The 19,673-nt window shown below is 37.4% G+C and overlaps 1 protein-coding gene across 2 annotated transcripts in view; it reads right to left on the bottom strand.

Moving 5' to 3' along the window:
• The window catches only part of ITGA8 (integrin subunit alpha 8), a 104,939-nt gene that overhangs the window by 29,716 nt on the left and 55,550 nt on the right, over positions 1-19,673 (bottom strand). The window contains exons 21-26 of one of the 2 annotated variants that reach the window (XR_010469997.1): positions 17,640-17,732; positions 11,956-12,035; positions 8,728-8,808; positions 5,193-5,298; positions 3,690-3,708; positions 3,141-3,299 (exon numbers count right to left, since the gene is read on the bottom strand). Coding sequence is in view for 1 of the 2 variants with exons in the window: in XM_065050920.1 (XP_064906992.1) it covers positions 3,141-3,299; positions 5,193-5,298; positions 8,728-8,808; positions 11,956-12,035; positions 17,640-17,732 (519 nt within the window). In the remaining variant the exon portion in view is untranslated. The remainder of the gene's footprint in view (positions 1-3,140; positions 3,300-3,689; positions 3,709-5,192; positions 5,299-8,727; positions 8,809-11,955; positions 12,036-17,639; positions 17,733-19,673) is intronic. The other variant, XM_065050920.1, reaches the window with a different exon arrangement.

Genomic DNA, 19,673 nt, shown 5'->3' with positions numbered 1-19,673 from the left:
CTCACAATAATTTAGTCTTGCAGTCTTATGTAACAGATGTAATCATTATCAAGTAGGAAAAGGAAGAATGAACTCAAAAATCTTAAAAATAACCAACCAAACATTGCCTAAAAATGTCATTAAGAACTGTGGCACTATTCTACCTGGGAGCTTTGCCCATCTGATAGCTACACTCCCATCTTAGCTTCTTAATTGAAACTTAGAACATGGTGGCTAGGGAAGGGGGATGCTGAACTCCTTTTCACTTACTTGCAACCTGATCTGACCACTGTTTTTGAGATGCTAGGCTTGCAAATACAAATGCAGCAGCTCAGCTTCTTGTTCCTCTTGAAATATAGGTGGAAATGCGGTGAAAAAGATTAATAGAAAAAAATCCCCTCTTTCCAAACTTGCTGTGTTTTGGGTACAAAATCAAAACATTTTCTATCTTCAGTTCCTTATCACTTATTTCCTTTTTCTTCCTCTAGAGAAACTAATCAAAAGAGTGGAATCCTGACCCTGTTCTGCATTACTGGGTGAAACACAAAAATCAGGCCATAATGTATTTGGTATCCATCAGCTTTTCTATATTCTTGTAAGTATATATTCTAGTTCTCTCTCTTTAAGCTGAAGACTTGTATTGTAGTTTTGTGGTTGTGAACAATCGCCTTCACTAGAAAGATGTCTCCACTTTCATCCACTACCGAATTCAAACCCCTCCTGGTATGCAAAAGATGTATAGTACTTTTAGCATTTGGAACACAGCTCTCCCCACAAGATGTTTAACAGGCTACTGGTTAAACTCGAGAAGTGTTGTTTACTCCAGAAATGTCTGGAATCAGTTATGCTTGATAAATTGGATACCTTGTTTTTGATGGGATAATATGTAGAGCTGTGTTTTGCTAAATCTTCTGACTTCGAGCCAAACCAAACTCTTTTGGGGGGATCTGCCATCACAAACATAGATCTAAAACCAGGCTTTTAGGTACTGGCATATCAAGACTTTACTGAGGAAGCTGCTACCAGGCTTCCCCTTGTTAGTGTTTCCTCCAAACTCTGGGATCCCCAGCCCTGCCATAAATGAAGAACCGCTCTCTACAACCACCTGAAAGGATGTTGTAGTATGGAGGGTGTTGTTTTTTTCTCCCAAGTAGCAAGTGATAGGATGAGAGAAAATGGCCTCAACTTGTGCCAGGGAAGGTTCAGATTGGTTATTAGGAAACATTTCCTTGCAGAAAGGGTTGTTAGGCATTGGAACAGGCTGCCCAGGGAAGTGGGGAAATCACCATCCTGGAGGTGCTTAAAAGGTGTTTAGATTAGGTTCTTAGGGACATGATTTAGCACCAGAGTTAGGTTACGGTTGGATTTGATGATCTTAAGGGTCTGTTCCAACTGAAATGATTCTATGATTCTATATCCATGGAAAGGGAAGCAATTTGGATAGCAAACTTTACCTAGGAGTAACATTTGTGAAAAAATTGGTAGAGGGATTTTTTCCTTTCTGCTGGAGTGATAAAAATAAATACAGAATCATTTCCAAGTAGAAAAACCATAAACCTGTCATGTTACTGACAAAACTGTAACTTTTATGAGTTAATATTGATTAAGCCATAAAATAATTGTAGATCATAATAATTCTTTTATCAAGTGCCCATACATTAAAACTTCAATTTCTGGGGTACATTCCATGCAGAATTCCAGCTGACAGTTTAACTTCATAGGATATTCAAAGCATGTTCTTTATCTTATCATATACTTGGTGCATGGAAATGGTCCCGGGCAACAAAACATGCTAAGAAGCAGCTGTGCAGAAAGAGACCCGACTGCACATGAGTCAGCAGTGTCCCCCACCAGCAGTGAGGCTCAACACCATCCTAAGCTGTGTGACCAGGAGCAAAGGCCGTACATTGAGGATGTGATTACTCCCCTCTGCTCAGCAGTCATTAGACCACATACAACATCTGGTTTTGGAGCCTCAGCAGGAGACAGAGATCAATACACTGGGAGGAGTTCAGCAGGGGGCTCCCAGGGATGCTCAGGGCTGGAGCGCTCAGGGACCTGAGCTTGTTCAGCCCAGACATGAGAAAGCTCTGGGGGGACTTAAGCTGTCGAAGGGGAAGGTTATCACAAAAACGGAGCCAGGCTTTGCACAGAGGTGAGTGGTGGGATGATTACAGGCAATGGGCGTAAGTTGAAACAGAAGAGGTTCAGGCTGGGTGTGGGCAAAAAATCTTTTCCCTGTAAGGGCAATCAAGAAGCAGCAGAATTTACCCAGAGAGGTTTTGCAGTCTCTGTCCTTGGGTGCTTTAAGGACCAGACTGGACAAAGCCCTGAACAACCTAACCTGACCTCACAGCTAAACCTGCTTGAGCAGGATGCTGGACCAGAGTACTCCTGAGGTCTCTTCCAACCTGAATAAGCCTATGATCCTGAAAAACCAAATCACCATACAAATTAGCTGTAAATTATTTGTATTGGAATAAAAACTAAAATTGCCTTACAGTCTTTAGAAATACTTAGTGCTACGATACCTGGTGGCTGTCTATTAAATAAGCAGCTCTGAGTAAATGTCCTTCAATTTAATGATATTGCATTGTTGTGTGATAAAGGATTTCCCCCACTGCTAACAGGTTCAGGTATAAGATCTTTTGATAAACAAACCAGTGGTAGGTTGTATCAGACTCAACTGAGTGCGTTCCTCGACATAACAAAGGTTTACGTTACCTCTGGGAGTGCCTCTGCTAAGCACTGTTGTATACTTGACTTCCTCAATTAAAGTACTTCTTAGTCCACGAGAATTTTCAGGGTCCCATCAGAAATGAAAAACTTTGTGCAATCTATTCAAAGCCATGTTAAAAATGACCCTCAAGGAAACCCCTGCAAATTTTCATTTAAAAAATTATCTTGTATCTAATGCTGCGATACTTAATCAAAACAAGAGTTTCTTCTCATAAGAAGAGTACAGAAACCAAACATGTACTATGCAACACAACTGTCACACTAGAAACAATATAGACTATCTATATCTTGCTTTTTACCCAGGAAAATAATCTCAGGTTAATTGTGAAAAACTCTCCAAAAGTCCCATCCCATTGTGAAGGGCAGGCAGAAAAAATGAAACAAAATGCAGACATGGATGGAAATAAAAGGTTCTGACTTACCTTTATTTGCATTATATTAATAGGAGAGCTCGTTTGACAGTGCAATGGTCCATGTGTCTGAATATGAAGAACGTAAAGAAGAAATTCTTCTCGACTGGACACAGGCCAACCGACATGGAGAACTGTATTGTTGATGGCACTTGGTCCTATATTGTGCAGCTGCCAAACAAATATCATCAGTACTTTCCAAGGCAGTACATAACAACAGAAGACACAGCAACTACCACCCTGACACTTTCAATTTCTTAGTGTCCACAGCCTTGAAGTACTTTGGGAAAGATGTAGAGATTACTAATATCATTTTATTGATGGAGGAGCACTGACAGGTAGGGGAAAAGGGCCTCTCCAAGTTAGCTACAGAGCCAGTGGCAAATTTGGGAGAACAACCTTTTCTTATCGGAGTCTGTATTCAAGAAACCCAACACTTTTCCCATTTTTTTATACATATGAAAGACCTGAAATTACCTAGAAAAGTAAAAAAACCCAAACCAAAACACACTAGCAGAATACACTATACAAATATACACAATGAACCTTAACAGAACATACCTGAAAATAGTAGCTGAAACTTCAGGACACAAAGAATCACATTTCAGGGTGCAGGAATAGAAGGTATAGCAGAGCTTAAAACATTTTTTGTGGTTAAGAACTCTATTTTCAACACTTTTGAGTTCAAATTTCCCCAAAAGAAAAAAATGAACTATTTTTTCTAAAGGAACATGACAAGACATGATTCTTTTCTGGGGAAATGAGTACATAGAAATAATAGAAACAAAAAAAATCTGGGATTTTAAATAGTTTTCTTATATCAGTTTACAATTTGAAAATATCTGATGACCACAGGAAGTTTTGATAAGTGTTAACACTGGACATAAGAGCTGAAGAAGAAGAATGTCACGGAGCTTTACTCAAAGTTTCTAGAAATGTGAGAACATCTTTTTATTTAAATGTCTAGAATTATTGTGGCTGATAAGCTTTATTTAGAACCAAATAAAACCCGCTTTTAATCTTATATCTTCTTCAGTGAAGGGCTTTGGGTGGTGTTTGGGCTCTTTTATTCTTTGCTGATATCAATAAACCATGAAAGTGGTTTCTTTAATCACTGTAACTACTTAATCACTTTAACTATTTTAATAAATTTGAAGTCACATGTATATTTCTGCAAACAGCTCAAATGTTTGAGACAGGAAGTTTTTTTAGAGATTTTTCAGTTTAGAGAAATGTGTTAAGATGAGGAATTCACAAGAAATACTTTGTATTTCACAGTCTGCTTCATTATGGTTTAGTATTAGTCATGCAAACTGTAATCTTACATTGCTGATTAAGATCAGCTGCTTATATTTTCTTGGGCGCTCGTTTGTGAATCATAACCATATGTGAAGCACCCTGTTTTACCCCTTAGAATAAAGGTCATCAGCACATTCCAAAGATGGTCTGTATTCCGTATAGTTCACTCAATGCAATTTTTTAGAACCTGAACTCTTCTTTTTTAATCGATGAATCAATAGAAAAAAAACAACAATACAAGGTAGAAATATGTATACTTCAAACACTGAGAATTATTTTCAACAGAACATTTTCTAAGCAATGAGGTAACAAGCTGCATGTATATCTACAGGGGTTTGTTTGTTTGTTTGTTTGTTTGTTTTGTTGTTTGTTTTTTCCCAATTAGTTAAATGTTAAAAGAAACATATTTTTCCCTGTGCACAACAGTCACAGCTTTTAATGAGAAATCAATCAAATCACTGAAAATATTTGGCACTGACCGCAACAAGCTTTTAAGCACTGTTTTTTAACTCTTGTCAAACACTCAAAATGTTTATAGATGCCCCAAATGTCAAGGACAGACTCCCAGCATAAACTAATATCTCCACCACTAACACGGACAAATACTGGGGTTATGAATTCCCAGATTAAGTCTGGATGATGTGCTAAAGTCAGAATATTTATATTTGTGGCTTTATCTAGTTGCAAATAAAGACCATAACCCAAATTCATCAGGATTTCAATGGAAGCAGCATGAGGTCTTGTGGCAACATCTATAATTTTTACCTCATAAATGTGTTCTACTAAAGGACCAACTTCTTCTTCTTTTGTAGGTTCATCTTTGGGTTCCCAGTTGTGAAGCGGCAAAATAATTGTTGGGGGGTGAGACACTCTGTAATACATAAAACAGGTTAAACCAGTAACTGTTAACACATATCTGCTGCACTCCTTTTCACAAAATATTAAGACTGCTATATAAACGTGAGCCCTTAAGGACATTTTATTTGGGCACAGTCATTAGAATTAGGTCAGGTGAACAATACAATGCTTTCATAAAGTATTACTCAGTTCTTACACACTACTGAGGGTGTGCATTTAGTTTTATACTTCCTGTGGCAGATGGTCCATTCCAGATAAAGGAGTGACTCTTTCTCCATTTCCAGAGAGGAATGCAGCCTCTCAGGGACTGACATAATTCTCACTGATGAGATTAAGATCAGCTTAAGATCAGTCTGAATACGTTATCCACAAAACCAGAGTAATGTTACATAAATAAATGTATTTTCTCATTTCCATTTAAAGCCTGTGGACATTTAGTGCTATGCATCTTCCTTCCCTGCAATACATTTTTAGATATTTATTTAACTGCCCTGACTGTAAATTCCTTATAACCTCTCTTATTAATCCTTTAAAAAGTAGTCTATCTCATTTTACAGGTGGGAAACTCAGGTACAGATAGGGCAAATGACTTCCATAAGGTTGCAATGGAAGCTATTCTATCAAGAAGCTGAATTCAGGACTAGAGCTTGAAATAGCTCTCCAGGCTTCCCATTTGCTTTGCAAATGAAGTAGCAGCTAAGGCATTCCCTGATACACTGTTGCAACTTGCAACATGTAAATCAAACAAAAATGAAAAATATAATGACTTAATATTAACATCTTCCTGTCCATCTACTATTTTTCCTTCTCTGCCTGACCTCAAGAAAGGACCAAGTGCTCTTCTGTTAACATTACTCTTTGAATCATGAGCATTCTGTTTTCCAGAAAAACTGGAAGTTCCTTGGAGGAGTCCCATTCAGATGCCAACTTTAAGCTTATTCAGTTGCTGAGAAGTTGGGAAATCAGATCTCAAGAATTTCTTTCAGTATGGCTGGTGACTTCTGGCACGGGCATCTGTCACCTGCTAGCACTGGTGCTGTAATGGTAAGTATTGCCCTTTCTTTACAAGGGTCAGCTCTCACTCAGTTTTGCCGGTTTATAGAATCTTTACCTTAAAGAAAAGCCTTAAAACTTCAATGCTTGTTCAGTCTGCTGACAGAAAACTGTTAAAATAGAATTGCTAATTACTTTTTTCCAGAATGTAACATTTGACTGATAGGACGGACTTCTACCCACTGATGTTAATTCGCTTTCTGTTGAGTGTAACAGAGAAAGCACCATGCATATTACCCCTTCAAGAAGAGATTAGAAGACTGGATGTTTTTTGTTGCAAATGCTGACATTTTGAAATACTTTAAGAAGAAACAAACTGTTCCTGCTTCCAGCTCTTGTTTCATGTACAACACATGAAATGTCTGATAGAAACTTTGCTACAGAATACAGCTCCTCACAGCAGCAAGGGATTCTAGAGGAGAATAACTTAATATATCTAGCTAAAGTACAACTCTTCCTGAAATTCAGGGTATCCTGCTAACTCTCAATACTTGCCCCAACTTCAAAAGGCTGGCAGTTTGTATTGAAAAGTATGCCAGAGGACAAATTTACACGTCAAACCAAATAATAAAGGAAATGAAACGTATTTATTAAAAAGTCATTTCAGATGAGGTACATAGCCTAATTTGTTATCTTTCACAAATGGCCATGCATCCAATAAGAATTTTAATTATTAACAGTCGTTCGAGAATAGGAACTTTCCTGTGTGGTCACAAAGCCAAGACACAGAGACCACTAAGCCACTGCAAAAATTGGCAAACCAGAAAATGTACATAGGAAAAAAGAAGCAGGCATGAGGTTTCAAAATATAGTGTTTTCTATCATATTCCCTGTGCAGTGTTTTTCTTATCCATAGAAAAGCAAAATGCAAAGTCTAAATGTAGGCATTCAATTAAAACTATTATAAAGTATACAAGAATATTTCTTTTGACAGATTTTACAGTTATTTTTGAGGACTTCTGTTGACATGAAAATAGCAAAATCAGGTGAAATTAGACAGAAATCCTCTATTTGATGATTTTATTTTATTCTATTTTATTTTTATTTTAGAATATATTTAACATCTTAATGATTTACTAGACAATGACTTTTCCTAGACTTTTAGGAAACAATGATCAGTCAGACAAGCGCACTGAAAAATAAGGTGTGTTCTAAATGAAATGCTTATGTGGGATACACAGTAAGAATTTGACCAGCTGCAAATCCTCCCAGTCCAAATTACTTCCTTCCTGAATCCCACATTCCTCCAGTGCTCTTTCAGCAGTGGGAAAAAACAACTATAAAACTCTTAATTTTTTATAGAAAAAAAATAATTAAGCAGAATAATCAAATCTCAGTTATTAAAGCAAGTGCTCATTGAATGAACTATCTAAGGAGTTATCTTAAATTTATTTTGAATAGGATAATGAAGATTTCTTCCTGTCTCATAGAAGTAGTTTCACATGGGTCCACTGTGCCTGTGTGTATGCATGTATGCATATGCACAACTTGATAATTACTTACTTTCCCTCAGTAAAATCTACAATTATTCCAGTTCCACTTCACGCAACCCTGTGCAGAGCAGCAGGGAAACCAATACAATATCTTTTCCAATCCAAATGTGGACACGGTCTCTTTTTTATATTTATCTAGGAAACTGTGAGCAAACAGTTCCCTTGGAGCCGTATGCTCTAGCATCTCTGAGTAATTAGCAAAATCTGTCAACAAAGCTTTCGGGAATTTTCCTTTGTATATGCATGCTATAGCTAATAAGAAAACTAAGACATAAGAGAAACGGAACTGGAAGTCATTCAATTAAGTCATTCATCTATATTTAATGATCTGTTTCTTAGCATTGCAGGCAGTAGTTCAAGCTATTTTTCCACCTGTGGGCATGCTCTTTTTAAGAACGGAGGATGTTTTGTCCTTTTTTTGATGTCTATCTATTTACCTATTACAGAATTTTTCATTAAAAAAACGCACTATGGCACAGAAAGAACATCATGGAGGCAAAAAGTTTCCAAAAAGTTTTCAACTAATACAAAAAGTTTGTAAGATTTTTCTATGAAAGTGATGAGCAACCTCACTGAAAAAAAAAAAAAAAAAAAAAACCAACAACAAAACAACAAAAACAAACAACAGAATCCACAACACTGGAAGCAAGAAGCCTTACTGAGAAGTCTACTCTATGTGTCCATAACCATTTCACAGACATGCTGAAATTTGAGCCAGTCCTTAACCTGAGTGTCCACCTATGGCAACATCCCTGGGAATTCTCAGGTGTTCTTGGTGGGTAAGGCATTTGGAGTCATAATATGTCAAAAGATTCACTACATATGATTATTGTATGTGGAAAGATTCAATACAAAAAAGGAGTTACCATTATGAAATGAAATGGTTGAATACTTACCCTCTGATCTGTACTTGAGCCATAGCGCTGATGTTGATATGGAGGTTTACTAAGTTGCTAGTGGGATTAATCTTGTTAGAACTGGAAAAGATACAAACAAGGGTTACAAACGGTTATTTAGCAGAACTCTAGACTGTTATAGATACATCACTGAATACCACAAGGCCTACAATTAGGAAGCAACACCACTGGACATATTACAGCATGGGCTTGCTATTGCCACTCTTTACTCCTGTAGGACACTGCTATTTAAGTTTCATATTATTTGAGCCCATGACATGTTTAATAAATAAGCAAATAAATAAATAAGCAAAACAAGCAACACAACAATCCTATGCATGAATATGATGATACAAATTAATTTAGCTCAGAATATCATGTAAATTCCCTCATTCAACTTGGCTGTCTGTAAGGGTAGGAGTATTTTAACAGACTACAAGGGGTGTTTCATGCATTAGAGGAAAGCAGTGTTAATGAATAAGATAGGCTTTGTTACAACAAAATTTGCTTTTTTGACTCTCAAAACTTGTGACGTCTGCATGACAGACTCTCTGAAGAAAAATAACCAAAATAAACTGTCTTTACCTTTCTTATTTTCTCCCCTCCCCTATCCAGATTGTTTACACTCTTAATCCCACTTAGCAGTAAAAACAGATCCCTATGTTTAAAGCCTAGTGCTCTCACTCATTTTATTGTCTTTTCTTACTAGAAATTCTTAGTAGCAAAGGTAGTTTCTCTTACTACAGAAGGTCATTCCTATGACTCTAGCCCATTCATGAAAAGTTTGCAGGTTCAAATTCACGAAGATAGTGAAAACAAATAGTAATAGACTTAGAATTTATTCAATTATGGGATTAATGATACTAAATTTGGAGCTTTATCAAGCAAGTGTGGAAGTACTTCCTTGCTTCATGGAGACTACGTTTCTGTTGCTGACACAGTTTACTGTTATCACATCTGGGCAGCATCAGTCCAATGGAAACATTCAGAGGAGGCCAGCATTCCCAGCTGACTCCTGAGGAGTAGAGGGTAATACTGCTTTGATCCAGGCTTGCTGGTTACAAATTGCTAAAATTAGGAGCAGGTCTAATTTGTTTGTAAACTAATGCAGATTCCCCTCAAAAATTGTTTGAACTTTTGACGTAATCCTCTATAGCCATACCTTGGAGCAGAAAAGTACAAAAATTGCTTAAAGTATAAAAATGACTACACTACTGCTTTGTTAGAATAAGCTCCCCTCCCGAATTTGTATAATGGTAATGCTTTCTATAGAGTTAAAATACAGATTTTGATCATAGATATTTAGTATTCAAATATTGTTTGTGTTTTCTAGTATTTTGTAAATAAAATAGTTTAAATAAAAGTGCCAGGACAGATCCCTCTCTAAGGGGTCTATAATCGCCTAGTGAAATCCACATCAGACAAGCAATCACATTTCAGGACACTACTCAGCCTCTTGCTTATTTCCTATAAGTGATGAACTTCAGTCTTGCAAACCAAAATATTGATTTCCGATTGATGTTTTCAAGTAAATTAAAGGTCTCTCTTTCAAACAACTCAGACAAGAACACAAATTCAGACACGTTCTGTGGTTCCCTTTCCTTCCATTTAGGGAATTCCCTCTTTCTTCCTTATGGATTTCTGTTTCCTTTTTCTTTTGAGATTGTTTCACCTGTTCACTAAGGACGTAGAAATGCACCAACTATAGCGCTGCTTGAGAAAGAATTTACAAAGAGTGAGTTTTAACGGTAACATTCCCTATGTAAGACGGTTTTTGTTTCTTTGTTTTCTTGTTTTTGGTAGTGTTTATTTATTTAGGTTTGGTTTTCTGTTTCTTTGTTTGTTTTTTTAAGCAGTTGCATGCTTTTCAGCATTTTGATATCGGTTTGTGGAAACTGTCTTTTTGTGGCCCAGCAGATTTCCTCTCTTTACATTTTAGTGAGCCACAGTCATGGAGGAAGCATGAGATGTTGCTGTCTCCTGAAATTCAGACTTATTCCTCGGTAAATCCTTGTCAGTTTTTCTATGAACATGACCTACCCATAACTCTTATTACCTAGATACCTGGCTGCCCAAAAAAGCTCTGAACCTCCCCAATTTCAAAGCATGAAAAGGGTAGTGGTGAGAGTCTCTGATACCCATTTCAAACTGTATTGCTTGCATTAATGACCTGACAGTGAACAGTGGTACAGATAGGGGACCTACAAGCTAGATGTGGTATCTTGTATCTCTCTCTGGAAGAGTCCATGCCCAGGTTGGTATGGCCTCCAGCTTGCCAGCCAGGCTGCTTGGAGAGAGCTGAGGCTTGACCAGGTACCTCTGCGTCTTCTTTGGCTTTGCTGTGCCCTTCTCAAGTTTCTGCATGTCCTTTCTTTCAAGGGTTACATTAAGGAAACATGACTTAAACATTTTAAATGTCTCAGTTATATAGTGAACATGATCTAGGCCCTCATTAAAGGCCAGACACTAGCAATTAAGGCTCTGTGTGTGGGTCAGTGAGGGCCACATCAGAAGCTGCGGTGTGTATTTGATGAAGACAGATGAAGCAGAAGCCCTGTCACATACTGAAAAAGTCCCAGGTTTGTTCTTGCTGCTGTCCTAACCTGTGGTTTTTTTGTCCCTGTGGAGGATGTACTGCTCAGCATAGACCTGAAGATTCTGCAGCAGTAATATGTCAGCTCCACAAATGTGGAGGAAACTAATGGAAAAATGACAAAGGTTCCCTTGCATCAAAGTAAAACAGTTTTCTCTCTTCATGCCAGTAAATCAGTTGAGTGGATGTTAACTGATCTCCTTCTGGAAGTGACATGTCTTTATTTTCTTTCTTTTTCTTTTTCTTTTTTTTTTTTTTTAAATTTCATTTTCTAATTTACAGAGCATATGCCTTTAAATACAGAACTGTGTTACAAAGTGATCACACCCATTAATTCTGAACTGGAAAACGAAGTACAAATTTGGCAAATCTGTAGAAGATCCTTGGACCACTGAGCAAAATCAGTTAGCATGAATTTTAACAAAATGAAACCCTCAGAATAAATCTAAAATTGATTTTACTAAGAGATAACAAGGCTCTAACTCCACAAATCCTCCTGAATAAAGCTGCCATAGGTAAACCTATAAAATAACTATTGATACTGATTAGTTAGATTGACCTTCTTACATATTAAACTTCAGATCTCTATAGGAATTCAGAATGTAAATAACCATACTCTTGATAAAACATCTAACCTTTTTATTTGCAGCTCAAAATTGATGCTGAAATCTGCATTTTCAAAATGCTGAACAGAAAAGCGAATGCCTGTAGAAAACTGAGAAAGAAACAAAACAACAGGTTACTAAAAATGGTTGATCTCTCCATATCAGGAAAGCAGTACTGTTCAAGATTGCATTTCACTGACTTGTATAGGATACTGTTGCTTTTTAAAATTAGTATGAAATAATATAATCTAGCTGTTTTCAGGAAAAAATACCATCCTGCCTGTGTATGTCACCAGATGGAAAACTTGGCTGGACATAGGATCAAGAGGAACAGAGAAGCACATTCCCAGAACACAGCGGTGGGCCCGTCTTCATCCACACGGCCTTTGCTTTCCTTTGCCAAGCCAGAAGAACATAATGGCTGTCTGGCACCTCTCCTCCATGTCTCCATCCCTGCCTGCCTTTGTTCAGCTGTACAGAGTTTCCTGCTCCTCCCGTTGTGTCTGTAGCTTTAACACAAGCTGTGTGCTTTAGGTGTTTCTTCTAGAGGCTAAATTAGCAGCCGCTTGATGTTTTAGTTCAATTTGGTTTGAGTTTTATCATTGCAGCTTCTGGGAGCCACAGTTCAGTTCAGAGGAATACAACTTCAAAGTCACATTTGCGGTTCAGTTTGCCACAACTTGTGGTGTGTGACCACAAAAGATAGAGGGTAAAACACACAACTGCCAAAACTGAAAGAGATAAGGGCTTCCACTGGTGCTCCCTTGTGTTTATGCAGACCTTGCTTCCTTTCTCTGATAATTTCCATTTCGTTTGCAAGGAGGGCATGGAGTAAAGCAGAACAAGATTATTCAGAAGAGAGAATGGAACTGCAGGGCTAACTAAAGGAATATACAATACAGAAGGTCTCTGTGACCTTCTCATTGGGCATAGTTACAGTCGCTGTATGCGCAAGTGGCAGAGAAGCAGTGGGAGATGCCATCTGCCCTCCCTTTTAGATTAATAAAAATGTACTGCAATCTTTAAACTAATGTTTTTAATTGCCTCATTTCAATGGCATGTTTTGAATCTGGTAATGTTTGAAATATAAATTTTGCATTGAGACTGAGAGCAAAGTCTACAGACTGTAATTCTGTGCAATTTCTCACTCTCAATCCTGCCTGATGGTAGAATTTCCTGCCAGATAACTTGCACACTCTGCTTTCATTTTTTTAAAAAGAATGGTTACATATAACCACATTCTCCATGTGGAGAAATAATCTTCCTGATAAATTCATCAAAAGGCGTTAGGAAATGAGGACATCATTCCTTCATCTCTGCCAATATATGACTAGATTAGAGGGGAAAAAAAAAAGAAAAGAAGAAAAGTTGTCTGCTTGGCCTACTTTCCTTAACGTACGTGGGGTAGAATTGTCAGCAACGGGACAGGACACAACAATGCAGAGTTTATGTTTGGGACCTAGATTCAATATCACTGAAGAGGAGGTGTTTTCCTCTGTGGGTGTCATTTCAGACATTTAAGCAATTCCTTTATCCCAAGCATTTTTTTGTTTTTAATTTTCACTCAGTTCTCCTTCTTTCCTCATGTGCAGTGGTACTTCATTGAATCTTAATCCATCTCCAGAATGAGACTTAGCTAACATGTTTCAATTACTTCTTTCACTTGTCCTATGCTGAAAGCAATATTGTCATCATAAAAGAAATGGCAAGTTAAAATCTCTGAATTCAGACCATTTAAATTACATAGTTATTCATAGCTAAGCTCTCTTTTTAGACGTGAAATCTTTAAGATGAAAAGATAAGGCTCATTAGATTAAACAGAAGCCGAATAGCTAAATTGGAATAGAGATATAGGCTACTTTTAAGGCCACTTTTTGAAGATTATTTTAACAACTGCTTTGATATTTCATTCACCTTTAAAAATATAACATGATTTTTGCAAACTCTGAGACAAAAATTCCAAATATACAATTCAGCATTTCTCTTATTGTTGATTAATCAGTCTATATAAACTTGTTTCCACTTATAGCAGAAAAAAGATTTGATGAATCAAGCATAAATTTTTCCTCAGAGCAGACATGAACTCCAGTTTTGATAATCTATTATACTCCTGAGGCTTAGTCCCTTATTTAATACTGAAACACACTCCTACTGTATGAGTCTAATAAGCTGCAGATGTTGCCTTTGTATGGTCGTATGACTTTGTTAATGTCAAGTAGTCCTTGACACTGCTACTAATAATGGGGCAAAGATGCTCACATGCTCTTGCTGAAAATGCGCTGAGGCCAAAGGAGTTAAATTTGTTTGAGCTTATAACTTAGCAATCATTCAGCCTCCTTATTTTAGCAGAACATTCATTTTATCAGAATAGTTCAGTTTTACTCAAAATTTTCCAAGGGAAGTCAGTTTCATTAAAATTGCATTATTTTCCACATTAGTAACATCATGTATCTTTGAGATACATGACATTTCTGCTATTACCGATAAGCTTTAATCTGTTATTATGTTTGACGGGATCTACGAGTATGCTGGAAGAGAGAGGGTTCGTTTTAGGTTTCTTTTGGAGTTTCTTACAGTGCACCTGAAAGATGAAGCTTCTGTGCTCTTGGAGAATCAGTTTAGAACATATCAAGAAATAGATAAGGTCCTTCAAGCCCCCCAGTCTTCTAATTTCTGTTCATTTCTATTAACTTCCAAATTGTTCTACCAGAATTTATAATAAAACCTACATCTCACTTGCTAAGGCCATTGAACAGGCATTAGGAATTTTGTCAATATGATCCATTTCAGTGTCATAAATAAGTACTTTGAGCAATCTTTGCCAGTGAGATGGTATCACAGACACTTAGTTTGCATTCTGGGCCATAATGACAATGACGTGAAGATGGGAAGTGTTAGACAGCTCTGTAGAACACTGCAGTAATATCCCATGGGTTATATCACAAAATCCAAACATAACCCTCACACTCAGAAGATGATCTTAAAGAGTTCAAGAATTCTAGGATTTCAGGGTGCTGAAAAGTCATAACAGTGACTCAAGAGTTAAGAGTTTTAGGAATGTTTGATTTTGACCTAACCCTCCCTTCCCTCTCCCTCACAACTTCCACAAAGAGTCCCTTTCGGACCGAATATTTTGAGAATAACTGATCTCCTGCCAAAGCAGAATTGTTTTGCAAAACTGGAAATGGATCAGAGCAGCCTTTCGTGATTTACACAATTTGTACAAAGGGCTGGTATTTCACTGTTGGAAGTACATTTGCCATCATAAATACATTTGGACTGAAAATGCTCAAGTCCTTTCACCTTTACTAAGCTTCCAGGAGAGCTGGTTTCAAAGAAGATTCAAAGATGAAGTCTTGAAGCTTCCACTCACTATAATCAACCACTTTTGCCATCTGGCTTTGTAATGCTCTATCTTCATATGCCTTAATTTTCAGGGGTTGGATTTTTCTGTTATAAGCCAGAGTGTCATTATACATGTTATGAACCCTGCTGTTTTATTCTGCTACTTCTAAGTCTCTCTTTATGAAGTATTTTGCTCAGGAATATTTGGTAATGGTGCATTTATTCCAGCCCTAGAGCCGATTCTGAGGAAAACCGGGATTATTTACACTGTGATAACCAATAAGGAGGGAGGTGAGACTGGCACTACTTTAGTGGCTACCAAATAGCATTCCCAAAGTCTTCACAGTGCTGGCATTTCAAGTCAAGGATGATGTAGCAACAGGGCACTGGATTCACAGGGGGGAGCGTGAGGGGCTGTAGTCTATCTAATACCTTCATGCTCAGACCTTTCCATTGCTTCTGTTTATCACAGCAAGCAAATCACAAAGATTTGCTCCTAGCTTGATATACAATGTTAGTGTCTCACGTTTAGTCTTCTTTTCCTCTCCCTTAACCCATGGGGGTTTATGGTCTCCTTCCCCCCCACTGCACCCCAGTCATCAACATTCTTGTCCACTTTTATCTGTATCTTGAGAATTTACATCTGCCATGAGACTAACCAGAAAACCACTAAGCAGATATCTAAATTTGTTGGTTTTTTGGTACAAGAAATTATCTGCCTTAACTTGAGATTTATCTAGTGCTTTGGCCCATCATTGCCTCCCATCATCCCATTACGAAAACTCCATTCTTCAGAAAGATTTTCAAGTACTCTTACTTTTTAGGAGCTTCATTTAGGAGAATAAAACAAAAACTATAAAACCTTTTAGCCCTCTTCTCTATACTCATCCACTCCAATAACCATCCAGTCTGCCTTCTTTGTGCAATGTGTTTCTCAGAATATATTTCTAGTATCCCCTTCAGACTTCTAATTCACAGTAGTTCTAAAACAAGGATCCTCACCAGGCAGGTTCCTGCTCCCAGTGGATCCATTTCCTGGAGTTCATTTTTCAATGGTTGCCAGCTCCTTGTAATCCCAAAGAGTCTATCTGGGGCTGCTTGTGACCATGAAGGCAGTTGACTATGAGACTCCTGGTCTCACACTGTCTTTCTGAAGCTCTATGACTGATATGACACTAACCTAATCAGCCAAACAAGCTTGTTCTACTCCCAGTCTCCTATCACATGACCCATTTGGTTCTTTGTTTGAGAGTCTGACTTCAGTGACAGAGGATCTGATTCTTCAACATCATAAGAAGCCAGGAAAATATCCCTCCATAGAGAGTCTGAAGAGTGAAATATTGATTTTTCCATAGGACAAGCCTTAAGTTAGTAGGGGTTTTGTAAATATGAAGGAGATTTCATTTGTTTCTTTGCAAAACCCCAGGCCCAATACGAAATGCAAACAGTGGCAGTTTTCAATTAAAAGCTGTTGCTTATTCCTCAAATATGTTCATGCTGTTGACTGATTCACTATTATTAGGACAGCTTTTTATCTAGGTGTAAATACTTGGATTATTTGTTTCTAGTTAAATATTCATAGCACTTATGAATTTATAAGCAGTAATAGAATTCCTTTGCAAGGGTATCCATGACCGATTATTCCTGGGTTCAGCAGTTCTGGGATTGCTTTGAACTACTTTGTCATGAAATAGGGACAAGTGATGACAATTGTGGAACGGGTAGAACTGTTTTAATCTTCAAACCTATGTTTAATCATTATCTGCTGTCCATTGTCAGTCATTATTCAGTTTCTCTTTTGTCTAAAACCAATGCTACCCATGTTTCATTTAATGTGCAGTATGATTTATGAATAGCTGTCTTAGGAAAATGTTTAGAATGACATTAATAACTTGAAGGGAAACTTGACTCCAACCACATTTTCATGGATATGGATCATGATATAAACTTATAAGACAACCCTTATGCACATGCGATGAGAATGAGGCTAAAAACACTGTCATTTACTATACATATCTTAAGTAGAAAGAACACTAAAAGGGAGCGATAAACAGATCACATTATGGATTTGGATTATCTTCTCATTATACTAGTGTAAATTCTGTGCCTTAAACCGAGTCACTCTCATTTTCTCTAAAGTGAAATAAAACACAGGCTCTATCATAATTAATCTTTTAGAATAACAAATCATTAGTTTTTCAGAAGCACAGTTCTGCCTTTTATTATACCAACAATTTCCTGTCCAAGTAAATAATTTGGTTTAGGTGCTGCTTATTGGGACACATTCTGCTAATTGAATAGTTTTCCATTTTCTCCCCTTCAAAATTCAATTAGATAAAAATCAGTAAACACATCTGGTTTTCCCTTACGTTTGCGCCAGCCACCATGGGGTTCCCAAGATCACAAACCACCAATCTAGTTTCATTTTCCATCTTGTAATCACAGCTCAGTACACGCAGTGCCTGTAACAAAAGGACACCAACATGGAGGTCAGAGATCACAGTGAAATGTATCCAGTTGGGAAAGTGATGCCTTTTTGACTGTGACATTTCTTTTGATTTCAGACACCTGCTCAGTGCACTATCAAAACATGTAATTGGTTATTGTCAGACAATGGGGGAAAACTGATGCCAGGGAAAAACAAACAGGAAAGTTTCCCAGTACCTTAAGAGCGATGATGAGATCACTCTTTAGTTTTAACATACTGCTTTGCTGTGAATCATTCCTACAGCCGTAATGATTTGACAGAGAAAAACAAGAGTAGGAGGGGAAGAGGCCTCACACTAATTGCAATAGTTGTATTATCCATCATTAAAAGTCTCTACTGAAATTCTGGCATCGGTAGAACTTTATTATGGACTAAGTCTAAAACTTTATTTTCCAACCTATAGTAAAGTACTTAGAACATTAAATCCTTGTGTAAAAACATAAAAGCTACCTTTGTTTATAATTTAGCAATAAAGGAGATAGATTTTCACATTATCAGAAATTAAGGTGTTAGTTGTTTATGGCAATAGGTAAAATTTAACTATTTTGCCAGCAATTACTCATTCAAAGTCCAGTACCTAATATTTCTCAGGCAGTTTTGTTTGGTAGCTTTGGAGATACACTCATATAATTTCCCTCTAAAGCTCCTAATGTAAAATGTATCCTATGTTTAGGGATTTTTTGTTTTAACCTTTAGTCTTTATCACTAGTTGTTATCACCTGTAAATAAAACAGACTGTATAAAAGGAGAAACACCTATGTAACAGCTAGTAGAAGTTAGGAGACACACAGTAAGACAATGCAACAAAATGCTTAGTTTTTTTCTCTGTTTTACTCTCTGGCATATTAAATAAATTAAAATACTTCCATATATGAGCAGAAGTAAGCCAGCTTTGTAAAAGCAGGATGCAGCTAGTTGTTGCTATAGGCTCTCTCAGTACCTTTCCTCTCCCTTGTGATTCTCACAGATGAAGCAATACGTGCAGAGTCATGCTCTCTGTATAAAAAGATCTGGGCAGTCTCCAGACCACTGACTACCTGTTCATTCCTATCTGTAAAAGCCAGCATGGACATGCTGACCTTATCATTTCCTGAGATCAAAAGAAAAGATAGGGCATGTCCAAAAAGGAGCCCATGTGAAGCATGCCCTCAGTGCACACCTCACCTTCTACTGACACTTTTACAATTTGCTAGGAGGAAGCAAAGTTTTTTACACAGCATGTCCGGTGCACTAATAGCCTTCCAAAGCCATTCTAGGGTTGAGAGTGTGTGACTTTTACATTCTTTCCAGCTGGTTGATTAGAGGTGGGAAACACCACATGGGAGAAGAGAGGGTGTTAACACAGGTGAAACCAGGCTTGTCTGGAAAACTCTTCATTTTAGCATGATGCATGGGTTTACAGTTTTGATTTTGGTTGGGGGGTGGTGGTGGAACTGAGGTCTAAATGTTAGAAAATAAATATTCATCTGTATTTGATACTTTGAAGTTTCTTTATTAATGCTGTATCACACACACCACACAGAGTAAATCAGCCCTTCTCACACAATTTTTGTCCCTCAAAGGGTTAGCAAATAGAGGAGTTTTGCAAGTAGGTTTTCTGCAATTTGGAGGATATGCTCTTAGACTGAAAATTATTCATGGCACAAAACTTGTATGGGCAGAATCACAAAAGTAATTTGTGCCACCGAAAGATGTGACGAAGGGTCAGCTGTGGTAGAATTTCTTCAATACTGAGATTTATTGTCTTTGTTTTCTCACTGATCACCTTTTTTAGGTGCTTAAGTGCAAACCAGGAAAATTAAAACCAGGCAGGAATCAAGAAAAAGCAGAGACTTATATACATAGAGTCAGTATCACTGAGTTCATAAGTAGCTCAGCCAGATGGAAGGTTTAGTCACAAAACCCTTCTACCTGC

This window comes from Columba livia, chromosome 2, assembly GCF_036013475.1.
Source record: "Columba livia isolate bColLiv1 breed racing homer chromosome 2, bColLiv1.pat.W.v2, whole genome shotgun sequence".
Taxonomy (NCBI): domain Eukaryota; kingdom Metazoa; phylum Chordata; class Aves; order Columbiformes; family Columbidae; genus Columba; species Columba livia.
The sequence above is the reverse complement of the archived record's forward strand: the minus strand, read 5'-3'. Positions and strand labels throughout refer to the sequence as shown.